A 19,889-nucleotide genomic window follows, 5' to 3' on the forward strand; every position below is an offset into this window, starting at 1 on the left:
ACTTCTGGGCTCAAGTGAGTCTCCTGCCTCCACCTCCCAAGTAGCTGGGACCACAGGCGCCTGCCACAATGCCTGGCTATTTTTTGGTTGCAGCCGTTATTGTTGTTTGGCGGGTCCGGGCTGGATTTGAACCCGCCACCTTAGGTGTATGTGGCTGGCGCCTTAGCCGCTTGAGCCACAGGTGCCAAGCCCCAAGAAGTCTTAAAATGTGAACTGCAGAGCCCACTCAGACCGAGGCATAGGTTTTGCTTTTTAGTTTGTTTCCCCAGCTGTTCTATTTGGTGTTAGTGTCACCGACCTTCCTTGCTGAAGGCAGCCCCATCATTGCAGTGTGGGTGGTTGGGGATGGTGGAGAAAATCACTCCACGGTGAATGACTCAGACCTAGGAAAAGTGTTATACATCTTAGGATGGATAAGGGCTGGGATTTCCCCAAAGTGGGAGAGATTCACAGGAGCAACTATGGGAGCAGGAGGAAGAGGGCACTTGAAGGAACTCCCAGGTAAGGTGCTTCATTCTGGAGCTTCCCTTTGGTCTTTGTAAAGCCTCATACTGGGCTCAGCTTTAAGCTTCTGCGCCTATCCTGTAATTCTGTAGGGTCCAAAGTTGTCTGAGTGTTGTGGCTCAGGTCTGTAATCTTAGCACTTTAGGAGGCTGAGGAGGGAGCTCAAAAGTTTGAGAATAGCATGGGCAATAGTGAGATCCTGGTCCCCTACAAGAACAAATTTAGAAAGTCAGTATGCCCTTCCACCTCATATCATGGTATCAGAGGAGAAGAGGAGTTCAGGGAGAAGGGACGGCTCGCACCCAGCTCTGCTGCAAAGGGGACTGTGTTCAGGGGCCCTGACAGTTCAGAGGGTCCAGGAAGAAAACAAGACCCTGAGAAAGAGTTTCTGACGGATAACTCACTCAAGGAGGAATAAACACTCAAAACTTCTACTGCCCCCTCCACATGCCATAAAACTGATTCTGGAAAGGTGAAGTAGGGCTTGCATCTACCACAGACTCATTTTTTTAATCGTCTGAAAAAAATAAACCTTACATTTTAAAAAGATGCCTATCATCTCAGCTACTTAGGAGTTCAAGGACGAAGTGAGCTACGATCTCACTCGTGAACAGCCACTGCACTCTGGCCATACAGTGAGACCCTGACTCTAAAAAACCAAATCAAGCAAAATGGCTAAATACAGCATAGAGCTAGAGGTGGCAGCTCCAGGGACTGAGTGCATGGATGCTGTACAAGTCACTTACATCTCTCCTACTTAACTCGAACTGCCTCTGTCTGTAAGGAATTGGGGAGGTAGAAATACAACGGGGAGGGGAGTCCAGGAGTACCAGGGACAGTAAAACACTGGCGACATCAGAGGGCAGGCACAACTGGGAAGCAAAAGCAGTCCGAGAGAGAAGCGTGGGGCTTTGTGTGGAAAGAAGAAGGTGAGAGGTACACCTCTTCTATGGCCTTGTCGTTGTAGGATCCAGGGGTCTTCCTTGAGGGACTCAACAAATTGAAAAGATAAGACCTTGTGTCCTCTAGGATGATGGCTTTGTCAAACAACGCACACTAGCGGCAAGTCTGTAGAAGAAATAGCCATTTGCCTAGTGAGATCATTTTCTGTCCAGTTGGGCCACGGTTTTTAACTTCCACATTGCCTCAGCCACAGGGGAAGGGAGAGTCTGACGTCCCTGACGGGTCTCTTCCCACCCCTCACTGCTTCAGCCCTGAGCCTGGGAGGTAGTCATGGTCAACCAAGTGGGCAGGAGGCTGAGGCAGGGGGCCATGAAGAAGGTGGATGGCTGTTTGCTGAGAGCTGGCTGAATGAATCACTGCGAGTGGACGTTTGTCACCACACCCGAGTCTCAGGCACATGAGAAAGACGGGCAGCCTTTCCCAGCCTCTTCCTGTTCCTCACTTGGGGCACACGTTAGCCTATCTGGAGTTCGTTTCCATCCCAGAGATGATCTCTGAGTTAGTGTCTCTGTGAGGAGGGGGAGCTTAGAGGGTGGAGAGGTGGGGGACTGGGGTGGTTGGAGGGCAGTGACTGGCAGTGGGGCAGCCAAACCCTTTTCTCTGTCCCCCCAGCATGGCCCACAGACTCTCTGACTGAGGGGAATTCTTTCCCTTGGGCTCAACACACTGTGTGTCTCCCCTCTGCTCTAACTGCACCCCACGGCTGGGCTGCCCACCACCAAGCCAGTGGCTGGAGTCCTGGAGCTCTCTGCTCTGCTGCTTTTGGAGGAGGCCAAGTGTCTCACCTGTCCAGTCTAACCTGCCGGGCACCTTGTCCCGTGCTTGGGGCCTTGGGGCCGACTGAAACTCTTTTCCTCTTTCAGTCTCAGCCGGAGGCGGGGCAGGGTGGGTGGAATGAGCAGCCATCTCACTGCACCCTGGCTGTGGGAGGTATTTACAAACACTCCCGGAACTCAGTGAACCTGCCGGTGCAGCTGCCCAGGATGGCCTGGCCTTCAGGAGCCGGTGGGGGGTGGCTGAGGTAGAGTCCTCCCAGGGCAGATGGGCAGCAGGGTGCCTGCCTCACTGTTGCCCTGTTGTTGTGCCCATACATCCCCCAGCCCAGACTGTGGGTCCCTAAAGTTTGAAGTCAGATGATTATTCCCAGATGAGTCCATGAGTCTTGGTGAACAATGTGCTCTGTTCTGCATCAGGGCAGAAAACAGCCCCCTAGGCATGCACAGGGCACCTGTACTGAAGCCCCCGGTGCTCTCTTCTCTGACAAATTTCCAATTCCTGTCTTGAGCGAGCTCCACTCCCGAGTTAAGCCCATCACTGTCCAGTGTCAGACACGGGGAGGACTCATAATCTCTCCCGGGCAGTGAGGCAGGCTTGCCCTCCTCCAACCTACTCCCTCAGCCTCAACTAGCATCTATTTGGGTCTGGAGGAAACTCAAAACACAGGGGTCCCAGGCTCTCCCTGCCACCCCTTCCCCCTTGTCCTCTAATCCTTCCCATGAGTAGAAGAGACGCTTTGTTTCATACTCAGTCTGGGAGGCTGGCAGGGTTTCATTCCTTGCTCTCTCCTGGGGAGAGAGAGAAACTAGAACTGAAGAACTTACTCCCAGGGTCACTGCGGACCCCAAATTTATGACTTTGGCAGGGGTATAGTAGAACATTAGACGAGTAGACCAACCAAGAGAAAAGTATGCATCTTATTGGACTCAGTACCAACTTCAACTGGATACCAGGATGGGCAAGGGTGGGTAGCAGACAGTCCCCAGGTATCTGGCTGTGACGTGCTCTGCTGTTGGCTGCTGGGCTCCTGCTGCTTCTACCTGCCATGCAACTTAAGCACAGACTTCAAAAGCCTCTGAAGGCTGGCTCACCTGGTCTAATGCCCTGGTATAAACTCCTTAGCCAGGGGTTCATGATCTGTGTGATCTGAGCCCATGTTGGCTATTGTATTTCTACTCCTGCTCTGTCCTCTTAAAATACTCTGCATTCCAGCCACAACAGGGTGCTTTTGACCTTAACTTTGCCATGGCCTTCTGGCCCCTGACATTTGCTTAGGCTGGTCTCCTGTTCTCTCCTCCTGAAATGCTTTTCCCCTGCCCTCTGCCCGCCAAACCTGATATAGCTTCAAGTTGCCACTGTGGGAAGAGCTGGGTGAATGAACACAAACAGCCTTGTAGCTCCTCCTTGTCCAGCTGCCAATCGTTTTTTCTTTTGCAGTTTTTGGCTGGGACTGGATTTGAACCCGCCACCTCCGGTATATGGGGCGGGCACCCTACTCCTTTGAGCCACAGGCACCGCCCCTAGCATTTGTTTTTATGAATGCCATTCCCTTCATAGAAATCCACCTACTAAGGGGCCGAGTGCAGTGGCTCATTCCTGTAATCCCAGCGCTCTGGGAGGCTGAGGCAGGTGGATTGCCTGAACTCACAGGTTGGAGATCAGCCTGAGCCAGAACAAACCCTGTCTCTAAAAATAGGCAGGTGTGTGGTGGGCGCCTGTAGTCCCAGCTACTTGGGAGGCTGAGACAAGAGAATTGCTTGAGCCCAAGAGTTTGAGGTTGTTGTGACCTAAGACCCTAAGACCCTGTAGCGCTGTACCAATGGTGACAAAGTGAGACTCTGTCTCAAAAAAAAAAAAAAAAATCCACTCTGGTAGACAAATTGCTCTCTCCTCAAAACACTTAAAGCATTTAATAATTGAGGCTTCCTTTACATGAAGTAGGCCCTGGACCTGGAGTTTCATTCAGCTTTGTGCCCTCAGTAGCACCTAGCACAGGCCTGGAACAAAACAAGTTCTCAATAAATCTTTATGGAAGCCTCCTTGCAAACCTCAGTTGCATATATCTGTCTTCTAATCTCTTACATGACAAAAGGGCAATTGTACTATTCATGTTTGGCACAAACTCTTCAATTCAATAGCATTCTTTTTTTTTTTTTTTGAGACAGAGCCTCAAGCTTTCCCCCTGGGTAGAGTGTGGTGGCATCACAGCTCACAGCAACCTCCAACTCCTGGGCTCAAGCAAGTCTTTTGCCTCAGCCTCCCAAGTTGCTGGGACCACAGGTGCCCGCCACAACATCTGGCTATTTTTTGGTTGCATCCATCATTGTTGTTTTGGCGGGCCCAGGCTGGATTCGAACCTGCCACCTTAGGTGTATATGGCCGGCGCCTTAGCCACTTTAGCCACAGGCGCCGAGCCAATTCACTAGCATTCTTGAGTCACCTACTGCACACCCAGGTTCCGGCCAGGAGGAACCACCCAGCAAGGAGACAAGAGGACTAAGTCACTCCCTGGCCACTGCCTTCCAGGAGACCACAGAAAGTCCTATCTTGGGGAAATGTGAGGGAAACCTTGCAGCGTGAGGATGGCAGGGATAGCCAAGGGGACAACAAGGTGAACAAAGGCCTGAAGGGAGGGAGAGCCTCTGGAGACAGGGTTCTCTGTCAAGTATGAAGTTACCACACTGGTGGTGAAGCAACACTGTAGGATTTCCAGCAGGTCAGCGGGGAGCGAGGAGAGCCCAGGACCAGGTGGGAAAGCCCCACCAATCCAAGATAGGGGTTCTGCACATCTGGAAGGAGCAATAGATACGGTAAACACCAGATCGGGAGTCAGGGTGCTGGCATCTGAGTCCCAGCTCTACAGTGGGACCGTGAACCTGTATGTCCCTTCTCTGTTCTGGGCCTTTCCTTCATAGTAAAACTTAAAAGCCTTCGAAGTGACCTTTCTAATCTGATGCCCATAAATAGAACAGTTGAGCCTTTGGACTAAGACCTGAGAAATGAAGGGAAGTAACCAATTTATTATAGACACTTGGAACAAGGAAGGGACTGAGTGGGAGCCCAAGGAGAAATGAAAAGGGCCGAGCCAGGCAGAAATGGGGAACTGCGGGGCTGCCCCCCCAACTGGTCCTGGGGCTTGCTTTGGTAATCCCATTCTCAGTTCCTCCTTTCTTCTCTTCCCAATTCAGCCTCACCTTATTTGGTGAGACAGGGCAAAACTTCACCCCCCCCACCCCCACGTGCTTCCCCTTTTCAGGGCTTGACAAGATGTGCTCTTCCTCCGCACCCACCTTCTCCCAGAACAGCGCCTCCAGCCAGCCAAAGTGGGAAAGGGCAGTGAAGTGCGGGTATCTTCAAGACCACCCTCAAGAGTTACCGTTTACTGAGAACTCACCCCGTGCCAGGCACTCCGCTAGGCACTTGTAACGCATTCCTATTTGTTTTTCTTTCGACAATTCCATGAAGTGACTTTTCTCATTTTTCAGGTGAAGAAACTAAGATGTGATGTTAAGTAATCAGCGCAAGGCCACAAACCTGCTCATAGGCGAGACGACATTAGCAATTAGGTATGACTGACCTCCAACCTTTGCCGGCTGGGAGCCCATCAATCACCTATCCCTACTCCCGGCAGAATTCTGAGACCCGCCCTGCCCACGTGACCCCGCCGCACCAGCCCCGCCCCCCGCGCCCCGGAGTCCTGCACAGCCCTCACCGCGGAGGCGGGTCTGGAGCGGCAGGTGGGGCGTGGCCGGGTCTGGGGCGTGGCTTGAAGTGGGCGTGGCCGGAAGCCTTAAAGGGGTCGGGGCGGCGGGGCGGGCTGTAGAAGCCGCGGGTGGCGGCAGTCTTCTGGTGGTGTCTGAGCTGTTGCCACCATGTCCCTAGCGGCCTCGGCTGGCAGGGGCTCGGGGGCCGTGTGGTCCCCAACCCATGTGCAGGTGACGGTGATGCAAGCACGGGGCCTCCGGGCTAAGGGCCCCGGGGGCACGAGCGACGCGTACGCGGTGATCCAGGTGGGCAAGGAGAAGTACGCCACCTCGGTGTCGGAGCGCAGCCTGGGTGCGCCCGTGTGGCGGGAGGAGGCCACCTTCGAGCTGCCGCCGCTGTTGTCCTCCGGGGCCGTACCGGCCGACGCTGCAACCCTGCAGCTCACTGTGCTGCACCGCGCGCTGCTCGGCCTGGACAAGTTCCTGGGCCGCGCCGAGGTGGATCTGCGAGAGCTGCACCGGGACCAGGGCCGTAGGAAGACACAGTGAGTTCGTGCGGGGGGCGGAGGGGCGAGGCGCGGAGCCATCGGGTACAGTGGCCTCGGCGCCGCGCAGCGCTCGGGGTGCGTAGAGAGGGAGGCTTTTGGAGAGAGGGAGCCCCTCTGCTTGATTGTAATCCCTCCTTGCTTCAGCTTCTCATTCTCCTGTCCCGCCCCAGGAGGGCTCTTTGGAAGCAGGGGCAGCATTTGGGGGCGTTTTTGAGTATTCAGGCCGTTCAGCGCCTGGCAGGCAGAAAGCACGGAATATATTTTTGATGAGTTGAAACTGTACGTGGACAGGCGGATTCTTCTTACTCCGGTAGGTAGAGTGTACATGGTACATGCCATAACTTAGGTGGAAGGCCTCCTGAATATCTGACTGAACAACACACTTTGAGCTGAGAAGGAGTGGGCCAGGACGCGGGGAAGATTAAAACTGGAAGCATGAAAACCACTGACACCCCCGGCCCTGAAAGGCTAACCCAGGGAGCAGGGCCATTCCCAGGCGGGACGAAGGCTGTTGGGGGAAGGGACAGCGTATGCGGGCTGCCCTGAGATGGCTAACTCCTACCTCCAGCTCTTAACCTGCCTAGGGTGTTGGTGAGAATTTGCCCCTCCAGAAACAATGCTAGGACAGTGTGGTGTGTGTCCTGGGACCCATATTAGTAAGGATTTCCTAGTGACGCAGGGAGCCAGGGTCTGGCTTTGGCCCTGCAAAACTGGGCATTGTTCTTCTTTGGAGTTTGTCCAGCTCTTCTGTCTGGTCCTGATACTGGTGGACAGTTGCTCACCTGTGGCTATGCAGTCCAGCACTCTGTCACTGTGCCTCACTTACGCAGAAAAAGCTGGGCAAAAACTAGTTCACTCCAAGGTATTACCGATTTATTCTCTTTCAAAGGTGTTTGGAAAGGGCAGTGCCGGACCCAGTGGACCGTTTGATTACCTTTTCAAATATACCAAAGCCAGCCTTGATTTGCTTATTGGATTACTTTGCTAGACCCTAAATAGGCAGGCCAGTCATGTTCTCACCTACACCCTACAGTTTAGGAATCACACTGATTGATTCACTTTGTGTATTTTATTTATTTTTGTATTTATTTAGAGTGTCTGGCTCTGTCATTGAGGGAGTGCAGAGGCACTGGTACAGCTCACCGTACCTTAAACTCCTGGGCTTAAGCTTGCTGGGACTACCAGGATCCACCACTATGCCTGACTAATCTTTACTTTTGTAGATATCGGGTCTCACATGTTGCCCAGGCTGGTCTCGAACACCTAGCCACAAGTGAATCTCATGCGTTAGCCTCCCAAAGCACTGGGATTACAGATATAAGCCACCATGCCAGGCCCCACTTTGTGTATTTTATTTATTTATGTTTAAAGAGTCTTTTTTTGAAGTCAGAGTCTCACTTTGTAACCCTTGGTAAGTGCTGTGGTGTCACAGCTCACAGCAACCTCAAACTCTTGGGCTTAAGCTTAAGCGATTCTTGTGCCTCAGCCTCTCATGTAGCTGGGAATACAGGCATCTGCCACAACGCCTAGCTATTTTTCTTTTAGAGACAAGGTCTTGCTCTGGCTCAGGCTGGTCTCCAACTCAGGCAATCCACCCACCTCAGCCTTCCAAGAGTGCTAGGTGGCATGATCCACCACACCTGGCCTTTTGTTTTGTTTTTTGAGACAGAGTCTTACTTTGTCACCCTTGGTAGAGTGCCATGGCATCATAGCTCATAGCAGCCTCAACCTCCTGGGCTCAAGTGATCCTTTTGCCTCAGCCTCCTGAGTAGCCGGGACTACAGTTGTCTGCCACAATGCCCAGCTATTTTTTTAGAGACAGGGTCTCACTCTTGCTCAGGCTAGTTTCGAACTCCTGAGCTCAGGCAATCCACCTACCTCAGCCTCCCAGAGTGCTAGGATTACAGGTGTGAGTCACCTCTGCCTGGCCTTTCTTTTTTTTTTTTCTTTTTGAGACAGAGTCATACTCTGTTGATGGAGCTAGAGTGCCATGGCATTAGCCTAGCTCACAGCAACCTCAAACTCGGGTTCAAGCAGGACTAGCCACCAAATCTGGCTACTTTTTCTATTTTTAATAGAAATGGGTCTTGCTTTTGCTCAGGCTGGTCTCCAACTACTCAATTTAAGGGATCCTCTACCTCAGCCTCCTAGAGTGCTGGGATTACAGGCATGAGCCACTGTGCCCAGCCCAACAGGTTGGGTATTTTAGATATACATAGTATTTTGACTTTCTCCTATGAGGCAGGCAGGAAAAGCCAGAAGGTGTGTAGTTACTAGACTTTTACTGTAGGGCGGGTTTGTTTCAGCATGCATGCTTGCAAATGGAATATCTGATGCCCTTATCTCACTAAAGATGAATAGGCATTTCTGAACTCAAATCAGATAAAAATAGAGAGCCTTGATGTGAGGATGGATGAGGTATCTCAGCATCAACTTACAAGACATAAGGTGAGCAGCTCGTTCTCTAAGGAGGGGCCAAAGCAATGCTAATTTTCCATCTGATTAAACAGCCTTGGGTCCGCCTCCTTTCCAGCTTCCCATGGACACTCTTGGCTGTCCTTTGGCTTGCCCCCTCCCAATATGTGTGTATCTGCTTTGTTATGTGGATATTTTTTCCTTTATAAGAAATTACATCTCCCTGCCAGAGGTGGAGATTCCAGAACCCTGGGTCTGGTGCCTGCTGTGGTCCTGACTCACCATTGGGCTGCTCTGTTTCTGAACCCCCAAGATTCCCCGTTTGTAAATGGGAGTATGCTGATAGGTCTTATTGATGTTTGGGAGATGTTTCTGGTGTGTGGATTAGTCAGAAGGCTCTGTACTTGCTTTGTGAGAGAGGAAACCTCCTTAAGCTGTCTTTTCCAGGAAGCATCTGGTCTCCACTTCTTCGTTTGTCTCATCTTCTCCCACGTAATCCTGAGCGGTTTCTCTCGTCTCCTTATCTGGGCTGATTACCACTTAGTCACAGTATCAACTTGCAGGAAAACAGTGCTTAGTGGATGATTTTTGACACGGCAGAAGGAGGCTTCTTTGCCCCTCTAGGTAGATTTGCAAGCTTTCCTTCTAGTGCTTTTTGGGACTTTCCAGGGTGGTGGGGGAACACAGTTAAACTAAGCCTGTCTGAAGCCGGGGTTTATCACCTGGGAGCCTGAGATAACTGAGATTTGCAGAATTACAATATGCACCAAGAGGCAGGCAGACATTTAACAGAAAGAAACTGGTTGGGCTAGGGAAGTTATTTGAATTAGTTATTAATTGTTTGACTCCATCTTAAACACTAAAAAATGAGAAACAAAATCCAAAACTAGGTCTGTATGTGTATCTTTCTGTGTCTAATCTCTAGCAAAGAGTTCCTGCAACAGACTGTGACTTTTGTCATGGGTCCAGAAGCTAACTGTCATTAATATTTCCATTTGCTTTCTTGACAAGCCTGATCTGTCACATTTATTTGGAATCAAGAGAATGTGCTTTTTATCTTGCCTCAGAATTTGCTGACCTCAAATTTACTGTGATGACACACACTTTTAAAACCCCAGATGCTAACGTAAAGATAGGATTCATTTAATAGGGCAAAACGTGTGGCCCTTTGGCTAGGAAAAATTGAGATGAATTGATTTTGCACTTCTACATCTGTTGCAGAGCTGGGCTCACAGTAGTTTTTAGTTAAATGGCAGTCAGTTAAGTATCATGACACAAAACAGACTTGAATCTGAGAGGTAGAACCAGATGACCAACAGGTAGAATTCTTTGCTCAGCTCTCTAGTCTCACATAGTTTAGGATATACTAAGAGCACCAAAATGTGGAGGAAATAACATAGTGCATTTTAAAACAAGTATTTACTCAGCCTGGGGACTGGAAGGCTCTTGTGTAACTAAATACTGTGAAACTTAATATTGTAACAGTCTTCCCCATAGAAGACGTCCTGTCAGTGATGAGGGGTCATGTTCTTGCATCTATTAAAGATTCCAGTGGGAATTCAGTTACATATGAAAGGATTTGGATATTATAAAGGGTTAGATATTTTGAAGAACTGAAAATGTAGTAGGATGGTGAGATAGGTTGCCAATGGAAATTTAGGTTATTAAAAAGAAATAAGGGCCAGATAATTGGGTGCAGAGACATACATGATATAGATGAGTATATTGAGCTATAATTCACAGACTACAAGCAGTTGGTGTTTGCTTCTATTCCCTTAGGCTTCCTAAGCACATTTAGGGTTTTTGTAACAGGTTGGAAAATTTGAGCAATGTCGTTATTGGTTAAGTTTTTCCTTTCTTAGAATTTCCCTCAGCAATAATACGGGCCTTACCGGAAACCCTGCTACCTCCCACTCCAGGGTAGGAACTGAAGCTCAGCCCTGAAGACTGAGTTCACTCTAGGTTCTGGAATAAACACCCCTAATCTGTTTGTGGCAATGGAATGAAATGACTAAAACCAAGGAGAGCAATGCAGAGTTGTTCATGTGAAGTGACAGATGTTCCCTCGTGTTCGTTTGATAGTATTATTTAGGATGTCACTTGTGAGACATTGAGTTAGCAGTGGGGAAATTTCTGCCTGTTTTCCTTCTCATTTCTAAAGTTCATCCATTCTTTTAGCAAATATTTTAAAAACCCTACCATGTGCCAGGCGCTGTAATATGGTATAAATAATGGTGAACAAAACAGCCACGATCCCTGCTTTTGGGAAGCTCAGAGCCTTAAGGGGGAGTATCTATTAAACATATGAACACATAAATAAATAATCATGTATTGTGATAAGTACTGTGAACACGGTATCATAAAAGAAAAGAGCGGGAGGGACATGATTTAAAGGAGATTGTAAACAGCTTCTCCGAGGCAGAGAGCTGAAGAAGAAGAAATTGAATTGTTCTAGTCAAGAGTGGAGGAAGGGTGGCTCGGTGCCTGTGGCTCAAGCGGCTAAGGTGCCAGCCACATACACCTAAGGTGGCGGGTTCGAATCCCCAGCCCGGGCCCGCCAAACAACAATGATGGCTGCAACCAAAAAATGGCCGGGCGTTGTGGCGGGCGCCTGTAGTCCCAGCTACTTGGGAGGCTGAGGCAGGAGACTCGCTTGAGCCCAGGAGTTGGAGGTTGCTGTGAGCGTGATGCCATGGCACTCTACCCAGGGGGATAGCTTGAGGCTCTGTCTCAAAAAAAAAAAAAAAAAAGAGTGGAGGAAGGGGGCCTGATGAAGGAGGAACAGCCTGTGCAAAGGTGCTGAGGCAGGAACACCTAGGGTGGGCTTTACTTAAGAGGAATGGGAAGCTACAGAGCATCACCTAACCCCAGAAAGATCAGCCTACATCACAAAGTCCCAAAACACCAGATGCTGGCATAGATGTGGAGAGAAGGGACTGCAAACTAATACAGCCCCTTTGGAGAGAAGTATGGAGAATCCTCAAAGATTTAAATGTAGACCTTCCATTTGACCCTGCAATCCCATTACTAGGTATCTACCCAGAAGACCAAAAATCATTTTACCACAAAGACATTGGCACTTGAGTGTTTATTATGGCTCAATTCATAACTGCCAAGTCGTGGAAGCAACCTAAGTGCCCATCAACCCATGAATGGGTCAACAAACTGTGGTGTATGTATACCGTGGAATATTGTTCAGCCATTAAAAAAGATGGAGACTTTACATCTTTTACATTTACCTGGATGGAGTCGAAATACATTCTTCTTAGCAAAGTATGGCAAGAATGGGAAAATAAATATCCAATGTACTCCATACTAATATGAAATCAATATAGAAACAATTACGTGTTCCTAAGAACAATAAATACTATTATAGTCCAGTGGGGGGGGGAGGAGGACGATTGGTAGAAGGAGGGAGGGCAGGAGGCGGCATCTGACCTACTGTGCACGTTGTGAGGGTGTCTAACACGCCCTGGGTGAGGGGCTCTTCTACAAATGGAACTTTGCCCTGGAAGTGAGAACAATGTAACCTAAATATTGTACCCTCATTTTAATTTGAATAAATTTTTTTAAAAAAGCAGAGGGTTGGTGGGAGCTACTTTGTCAGTGATCTCTTTGGCTCTTGGGCGGACAATAGATTTCAACCTGGCCTGGAGTCGCACAGACAGATGGGAAGCTGTGGCAGTGATCTAGGTGACCGATGCTGGTGGCTTGGACTAGGGTGGTGGCTGTGGAGCCGGGCAGAGGGGGCTGGATTTCAGACATCTCTTGGAAGTTCAGTTGACCTAACATGCGGTGGATTGGATGTGGCAGGGGGTGAGGGAGAGGCAGTGATAAGAAAGAACAAATAAAATAAGGAGAACTCGGTACTGAAAGTGAACCAGGAAGTGGCCGCTGCTTTCTTTCCCCAACAGTCACTGTGATACTGGGGTGAGGTCACCATTACAAAGGCAGCTTTGGGCACTGACGCCTAGACTGGAGAATTCTGTTGGGTGAATTACCAGGAAACACCATTGAAACCAGGGTGTGGAGGTGTGTGTCTTCTCAGTATTTACTGTTTTAACACAGCCCACATCTTTGTTTTATGACTTCGTAGCTGATGCAATCTCAGTGGAGAGCTCTGGCTCAGCTGATGAAGTCACTGCTTCCAGGGCTACAGGAGTAGGTAAGGGAAACATACTGTATGACATCAGGACAGCGAAACCCCTAAGTGAAAAACAGGACTCTCAAGCACTGAGCCCTTTGAATGCTTTTCACATGAGGGCAAGTAAGGGTAGAGAAGAGTCTTGTGGCTTTTTCTTTTTGCTTAAACTGCCTTCTGGTTACAAAGGCTTCTATTATGTTTCTGTAACTACTGTCAGTGGAAGGTTTTTATATGCATATAAATAGTATCTGATATGTTGTTTTAATTGTAGTTATTAACTAAAAAATGTTATAATTACATTACCAGCAGTACATGTGCTTATTAAAGTGCCGTCACCGCCAACTTGTATTTACCGACATCCCTCTTCCTCCCCCTTGACGATAATCTTAGATATGTATTAAAATACTGTCATGGAAAATTACAGCCAGACGTCCTGGAAAATGGTGCTTCTTACCCTACATTTTTGGAGCGGCAGGTAGCTCTGGCTTAGCCCCTGAAGGATTAAGAAGGCCTGACCCTAAATAGAGAGAGTGATAAGAAGTCTTTTTAGACCTTATCTTCATGTCAGAGCAGTTCCTCAGGGAGCCTTTGGTTCTGAGTCTGGTGTAGATCATTGAATTCCTACAAAATTAACATCCAGACCTTTACATTGGGCAGAGGGGCTTCTGCTCCCTCTAAGGCAGGCGTCCTCAAACTATAGCCCGTGGGCCACATGCGGCCCGCCTAGGACGTTTATCTGGCCTGCCAGGTGTGGGTGTTTTTGCCGCTGCTGCCTGTCCTGCTTAGCAGCTGACTCATCCCGGGGTCTGGCCCTCCAATGGTCTGAGGGACAGTGAACTGGCCCCCTGTTTAAAAAGTTTGAGGCCCCTGCTTTAAGGTGTCCTGAGTTAGATCTCAAGCCCTACCTGGTTCAGGAGGAGACCAGGTCTCTTTGTCTGCTTTCCCCAGGACAAGGCCGACAGCTGGCTGTCCTGTTCTTTGCTGAGCAACCCAACCTCTCTGCCAGGGAGTGAATGGCTGTGGTTCCCGCAGACACAGGGCAAGGTGATGCTTGCTTGAATGAGCAGGGAGAACTATTTTATTTTATATTTAGCCCACTGGATTAGAGACCCGAGATGTCTACAAGTATGAGGTCAAAGCTGTGCTTCTTACAGTTTCCCGATTTGGAATGTGGCATCAGAGTCAGTGCTCTTTCCTTAACATTGAAGAAGGGGTTTTTACCTGCAGCAGCTTGGTAGCTAATGAAGCCTTTGGCAAAGGATCCTTAGCAGCTAATGAGATGAGAAATTCCTTTCCTGCAGGGAGAAGTCTGCTGATAATCTTCTAGAGAAAAATCCAGGGCTTGAGTCTCCAGGGTGTTCCTGAGGGACACACTCAGGAATGTGCCTTTGGCGAGGAAAGAGGTGACTAAGTGTCTTTCGTCCTAAACAGAGTAGTGGGAGGCATTTCTGAGGACTCCCAGTAGAATATCCTAGAAGTGTGACTGCCACGTGCTTCACTTTTTAAATATACTTTCACTAAAAGGGGCATGGCTAATCTCTAGGTAGAACAATGATGGTGTCCAGAAACCTGGTGGAAAGAGGCCCCGTGTTGTCCTGAAGAATGGGTGTCCTGTGGGAAGGGCAGCAAGCTGGCCTGGGCTGTGCCTTCAGGGCTGTCCCCTCCCCCGCTGCCACTGCCGACGCTGGGGGATGTTTCCCACTCAGCGAAATGTGACATACATTTCACCAGAGTGGAACTTTTTGTTTCTGCTAATCATTTGTTATTAAAACAGGATTTCAAAATGCTTCCACTGTGTGGAATTTACCTTGCTTATGAAATAAAGTTCAGATAGTCTGCCCCTTTGACAGGATCTCTGGGGGGGAGCAGTGTGTGGGTCTCTTTATGGGGGGAGGAGGGGACTCAATTCTTTGATATCGGTCCCGCTGCTGTTTGTTCTCCTTTGTTCTGGCCATGTGATGTTGAACCAAACTATTTATTGTATTTTCTTTTTCCTTAAAATCTCTGAAGAAGCCACAGGGCAGTGCCATAAGACACTGTTCTGTGACAGACCAAATAAAATGCACCAGTGGGGCTCAGCGCCCATGGCACATACAGTGAGGCTGGTGGGCTGGAACCTGGTCTGAGCCAGCTAAAACAATAATGACAACTGCAACAACAACAACAAAATAGCCGGGTGTTGTGGCGGGCACCTGTAGTCCCAGCTACTTGGGAGGCTGAGGCAAGAGAACTGCTTAAGCCCAGGAGTTTGAGGTTGCTATGAGCTGTGACACCATAGCACTCTATTGAGAGTGACATAGTAAGACTTTGTCAAAAAAAAAAAAAAAAACAAAAAACCGCAAACCATTAAAAAAATTGCCTCAGGCTCGGTGCCTGTGGCTCAAGTGGCTAAGGCACCAGCCACATACATCTATGGTGGTGGGTTTGAATCCAGCGTGGGCCCTGCCAAACAACAATGACTGCTGCAACCAAAAAATAGCGGGGTGTTGTGGCGGGCACCTGTGGTCCCAGCTACTTGGGAGGCTGAAGCAGTAGACTCGCTTGAGCCCAGGAATTGGAGGTTGCTGTGAGCTGTGATACCACGGCACTCTACCCAGGGGGACAGCTTGAGGCTCTGTCTCAAAAAAAAAAAAATTGCATCAGTGGCACTGACATATGGGCAACAGGTGGGATAAGATACTGGATCGGATGGGACAATCTTAATGTGTGTGGCATTTGGAGATATGATGAAGCTTTGTAAGGAACTGGTAAGCTGGTGGCGGGAGAGGTGCGCTTACATGTTTAAAAACGCATTCATTGTTCTACAATTTAATACTAAGGTAAACCTTAATTTACTAAGGTAAATTAATTAAAGGAACCTTTAATACTAAGTATTAAAGGAATACTTAGTATTTCCTTTAGTCTTCACCTTCAAGGAATTTAGTATTGCTTTCCACTTAGAAAATACATCTTGATTCATATACTTAAAAAGATTGAGCCATCTGGGCATCTCTCTGAGAGTTTGGGAGGCCTGTGTTTCTTGTCTGTTCTACCTGTGTGGAAACGCTGATGAGTATCACGAGGATCCTTACATTTCTGAACAAGTTATGAAAATATACACTGATCATGGTCTTTTAAAAATTGTACGCTCGGTGTGCAGGTTCACGCCTGTAATCCTAGTGCTCTGGGAGGCCAAGGTGAGAGGATAGCTTGAGCTCAGGAGTTCAAGCCTCAGGAAGAACAATACCCTGTCTCTAATAAAACAGGAAAAAATTAGCCAGGCATTTGAGCCTGCATCGGTAGTCCCAGCTTCTCAGGAGGCTGAGGCAGGAGGATCACTTGAGCCTGGGGGTCTAAGGGTGCCGTGAGCTATAATGATACTGACTGGGCACCAGAGTGAGCCTCTGTCTCAAAAAAACAAAACCAAATAGCACAAACCAAAAAAATTACATATTTTTAAATTTTGGAAATTGTGTACTACAGACCAGTGTTGGAAGTCTTTCCTTACTCTAAGAGTCTTTAAGTGCAGATCTTTGTTATTTGATGGATAAGTTTGGGTACTTAATAATACGGTCAGTAAGAACTGTTATGACTTAGATTACCTATTGAGAACCATCTGGATGGGTAAATTGTGGTATATACCTACTTATCAGAATATCAGATAGCCACTAAAAATGATGAGTATGAAGATAGTAAGGCAATAGCATATACTGCACTACAAATAAAACTTGCATGTGCGTGCTGGTTACAACCAAGTAGTAATTATAGTTAAGGCTTCTAGCCAGGCACGGTTCCAAGCCCTTTCCCTGTATTAAGCTGTTTAATCTTCAGAATATCTTTATGAGGTAGGTGCTCTTAACCCTCTTTTAGAGGAGGAACCTGGGCCACAGAGAGGTTAAACACCTTGCCTAAGTTCTCTCAGCTACTAATTGTTAAAAAGTACAGGAAAAGAAGAGTAAGAGTTCAAGACGTTTATAAAGAGGTATTAGATTAGCAATGGATTGAGTCACTTTTTCAAAAATACATATTTAAAATTTTTTTCCGAAACGTGTTTTGATCACTTTCCAAGAGAATTTCTGTAGAGCAAATTGTAATACAGAAAGGGCCAGAAGCATTTTAAACTGTCTTTTCTGTACTCTCTCCTCCAGCAGGTTACTTACGAATTCTCAGGGTTGAGTTTGCTGGCTACCAGGAGCCTTTCAGGGCTGCTAGCTTGCCGGTTTTAGGGATTAGGGTGGAAAAATGAGCCACAACCCATTTGCTGTTCTTGTGACTTATAAGAAGTTCTTCCAAGTAGCTGACAACAGGCAGAGGGGGAGGTCTAGGGAGGCAAGGTTGGTTGATGGGTGATTCTGGATTCAGAGTGAGGTGACAATGACCAAGTACCTCGTTCAGTGACAAAACTTGTTACACTGCATAGCTTCTGTAAGGTGCATGCCACAAATGTTTTATAGTCATGAACACCTGTCTCTGTGTGCTAGGTGTGGCTTCTTGGCTGCCGGGAGAAAGGACAGGCCATTTCATCCATAAGGAATCACTCCTTTTTCAGAACCTTTTTAGTTGTTCTCAGCTACTGACCACATAACTTTAAGCCTTAGATTTATTCCCTGGGGAAGATAATTCATAAACTGCTTTTAAAATTTCTTCCTCTAAGAAAGACTGAGTGTCCAGGTGTGGTGGCTCACGCCTGTAATCCTAGTACTCTGCGAGGCCGAGGCGGGTGGATTGCCTGATAGCCAGAGTTCAAGACCCGACAGCCAGAGTGAGACCCTGTCTCTACTAAAAATAGCCAGGTATTGTGGCAGCACCTGTAGTCCCAGCTACTTAGGAGTCTGAGGCAAGAGAATTGCTTGAACCCAAGAGTTTGAGGTTGCTGCCATGGCATTCTACCAAGGGTGACAAAATGAGACTCTGTGTTAAAAAAAAAAGAAAGAAAGACAGACAGAGACTGAGTGCATCTTCTAGGTCAGGGGTGGTTCTATTCTTCCTGCTTCTTTCCTCACCCAAGGCCATAATCCCGCGTGTCATGATGCTTGGTTAATGTGGACATAACTCATGCTACAGGTCAGGGCTGAGATTTTGCTTGCTAAGGGAAGTAGACAGCCCACACTGACCCTGGAGTCCACACCACGTGCAGAGACAACTCACCATCCCTTGAAATTAACACCAGCACATCTGAAGTCTAGCAGTGACCTGGAGAGCTGGTCACCCTCCTTTGCCTATGTTTAATGTGGGGACACAGTATTTGTTCCTTTGCTGAACAGTTCTCAGGTAGCTGGTTCTTACAGCTCCTTGGGGCTTAAATTAGCTGAGAACCTTATTTGTGTGTGAGCCCTTGTGATGAAATTGGTAAAGAGTGGGCAGCAGTCATACCCCTCGTGCTGCTCAGTGAGCCTGCTCTTGTCCCACTGGAGGGTTAAGTGTCTCATGGCCTCCTCTTCTCTGTATTTCCAGGGTCTGGTATGTAAAAATGTTGGAACTAAATCTTTGATGCCATCAGGTCTCTGTACGAGTCTGCCCTCCGGGATGTTTTAGAGGAAAAACATGTTTATTTCAGCTATGGAAGGATTATTCTTGAGACATACCAGTGTCCTCCGTCCCAAATGCCCGGGGGTTACGCGGGAGGCCTTTGGTTTCCCAGGAGTTGGACCGGCACTGACTCTGCCACATTCCAGCACAAGTCTCCCAACTCCCCCTGCCCCACCCCTCACCCAGAGATCAGCTTGCTTTGTGTTTGGGAAACCAGCTGTCCATTCTGAGGCAAGCCAGCCCTGAGAGCAGGGCATGGGTAGATGGTTTTAGCTGATCAGGGGGCTTCACAGTGTGGAGCCAGGCACTGCCTCCCAGCAGGGCTCCTGCGCAGGCAGAGCCGTGTCCTTCCCGGTGCTGTCTCCCACGGTGCAGACTCTGTACCATTCTCACTTGTACCTAGTTCGTTTCTTTCCTATATTGCCTTATTTCTTTTCATAAGACATCTTTGTGAAAGTGTAAAATATTTAAATAACATCTTTTTTTTTTTTTGAGACAGAGTCTCACTCATAGCTCACAGCAACCTCAAACTCTTGGGCTCTAGTCATCCTCCTACTTCTGTTTTTAGTTTTAGTAGGGAGAGGGTGGGTCTCACTCTTGCTCAGGCTGGTCTCGAACTCACTCGTGAGCTCAAGTGATCCACCTGCCTGGCCTCCCAGAGAGCCGGGATTACAGACAGGAGCCACTGTGCCTGGCCTTAAATAACGTCTTATATACTTTTGGCTGTTGCCTTATCTTGTATTTGACACCCCTCCCCCCCGAAAAAGTGTTCATAAAAACACAAACAATCGGGTTCTTAGTTTGGACAATGGGCATTGTTGCTCACCTGTGCTCAGATCATTGCAGGGGAGGGTGTATACAGCAGATAATAATAGTTGTCTTTGAGAGGAGGACTGAGGGCCCTTGGATAGGGAGCAAGATCGAACATTTCTTTTTTTTTTTTTTTTTTGCAGTTTTTGGCCGGGGCTGGGTTTGAACCCACCACCTCCAGCATGTGTGTCCGGTGCCCTACTCCTTTGAGCCACAGGTGCCGCCCAAGCCTGAACATTTCATTCTGTGCTATTTTGTGTGATTGGAATTTTTACCCTATGCCTGGTATTACTTAATATAGTTTAGGCAAGGTGTGGTGGCTCACACCTGTAATTCATGCACTTTGGGAGACTGAGGCAGGAGGATCACTTCAGGCCGGGAGTCTGAGATCAGCCTGGGTTGGGGCCGCGCCTGTAGCTCAGCGAGTAGGGCGTTGGCCCCACATGCCAAGAGTGGCAGGCTCAAGCCCAGCCTTAGCTGTAACAACAACAAAAAAAATAAATAAACCTGACCTGA

The 19,889-nt window shown here is 48.3% G+C and overlaps 1 protein-coding gene across 2 annotated transcripts in view; it reads left to right on the forward strand.

Annotated features, from left to right (window-relative positions):
- Window positions 1-6,063: 6,063 nt before the first annotated feature.
- The window catches only part of RAB11FIP1 (RAB11 family interacting protein 1), a 39,370-nt gene continuing 25,544 nt past the window's right edge, over window positions 6,064-19,889 (forward strand). For both annotated transcript variants that reach the window (XM_003796296.2, XM_012809265.2), the window contains exon 1: window positions 6,064-6,493. In XM_003796296.2, coding sequence (XP_003796344.1) covers window positions 6,117-6,493 — 377 coding nt within the window. In that variant the 5' untranslated portion in view covers window positions 6,064-6,116. The remainder of the gene's footprint in view (window positions 6,494-19,889) is intronic.

This window comes from Otolemur garnettii, unplaced genomic scaffold, assembly GCF_000181295.1.
Source record: "Otolemur garnettii isolate 467f Iridium unplaced genomic scaffold, OtoGar3 scaffold00102, whole genome shotgun sequence".
NCBI lineage: Eukaryota > Metazoa > Chordata > Mammalia > Primates > Galagidae > Otolemur > Otolemur garnettii.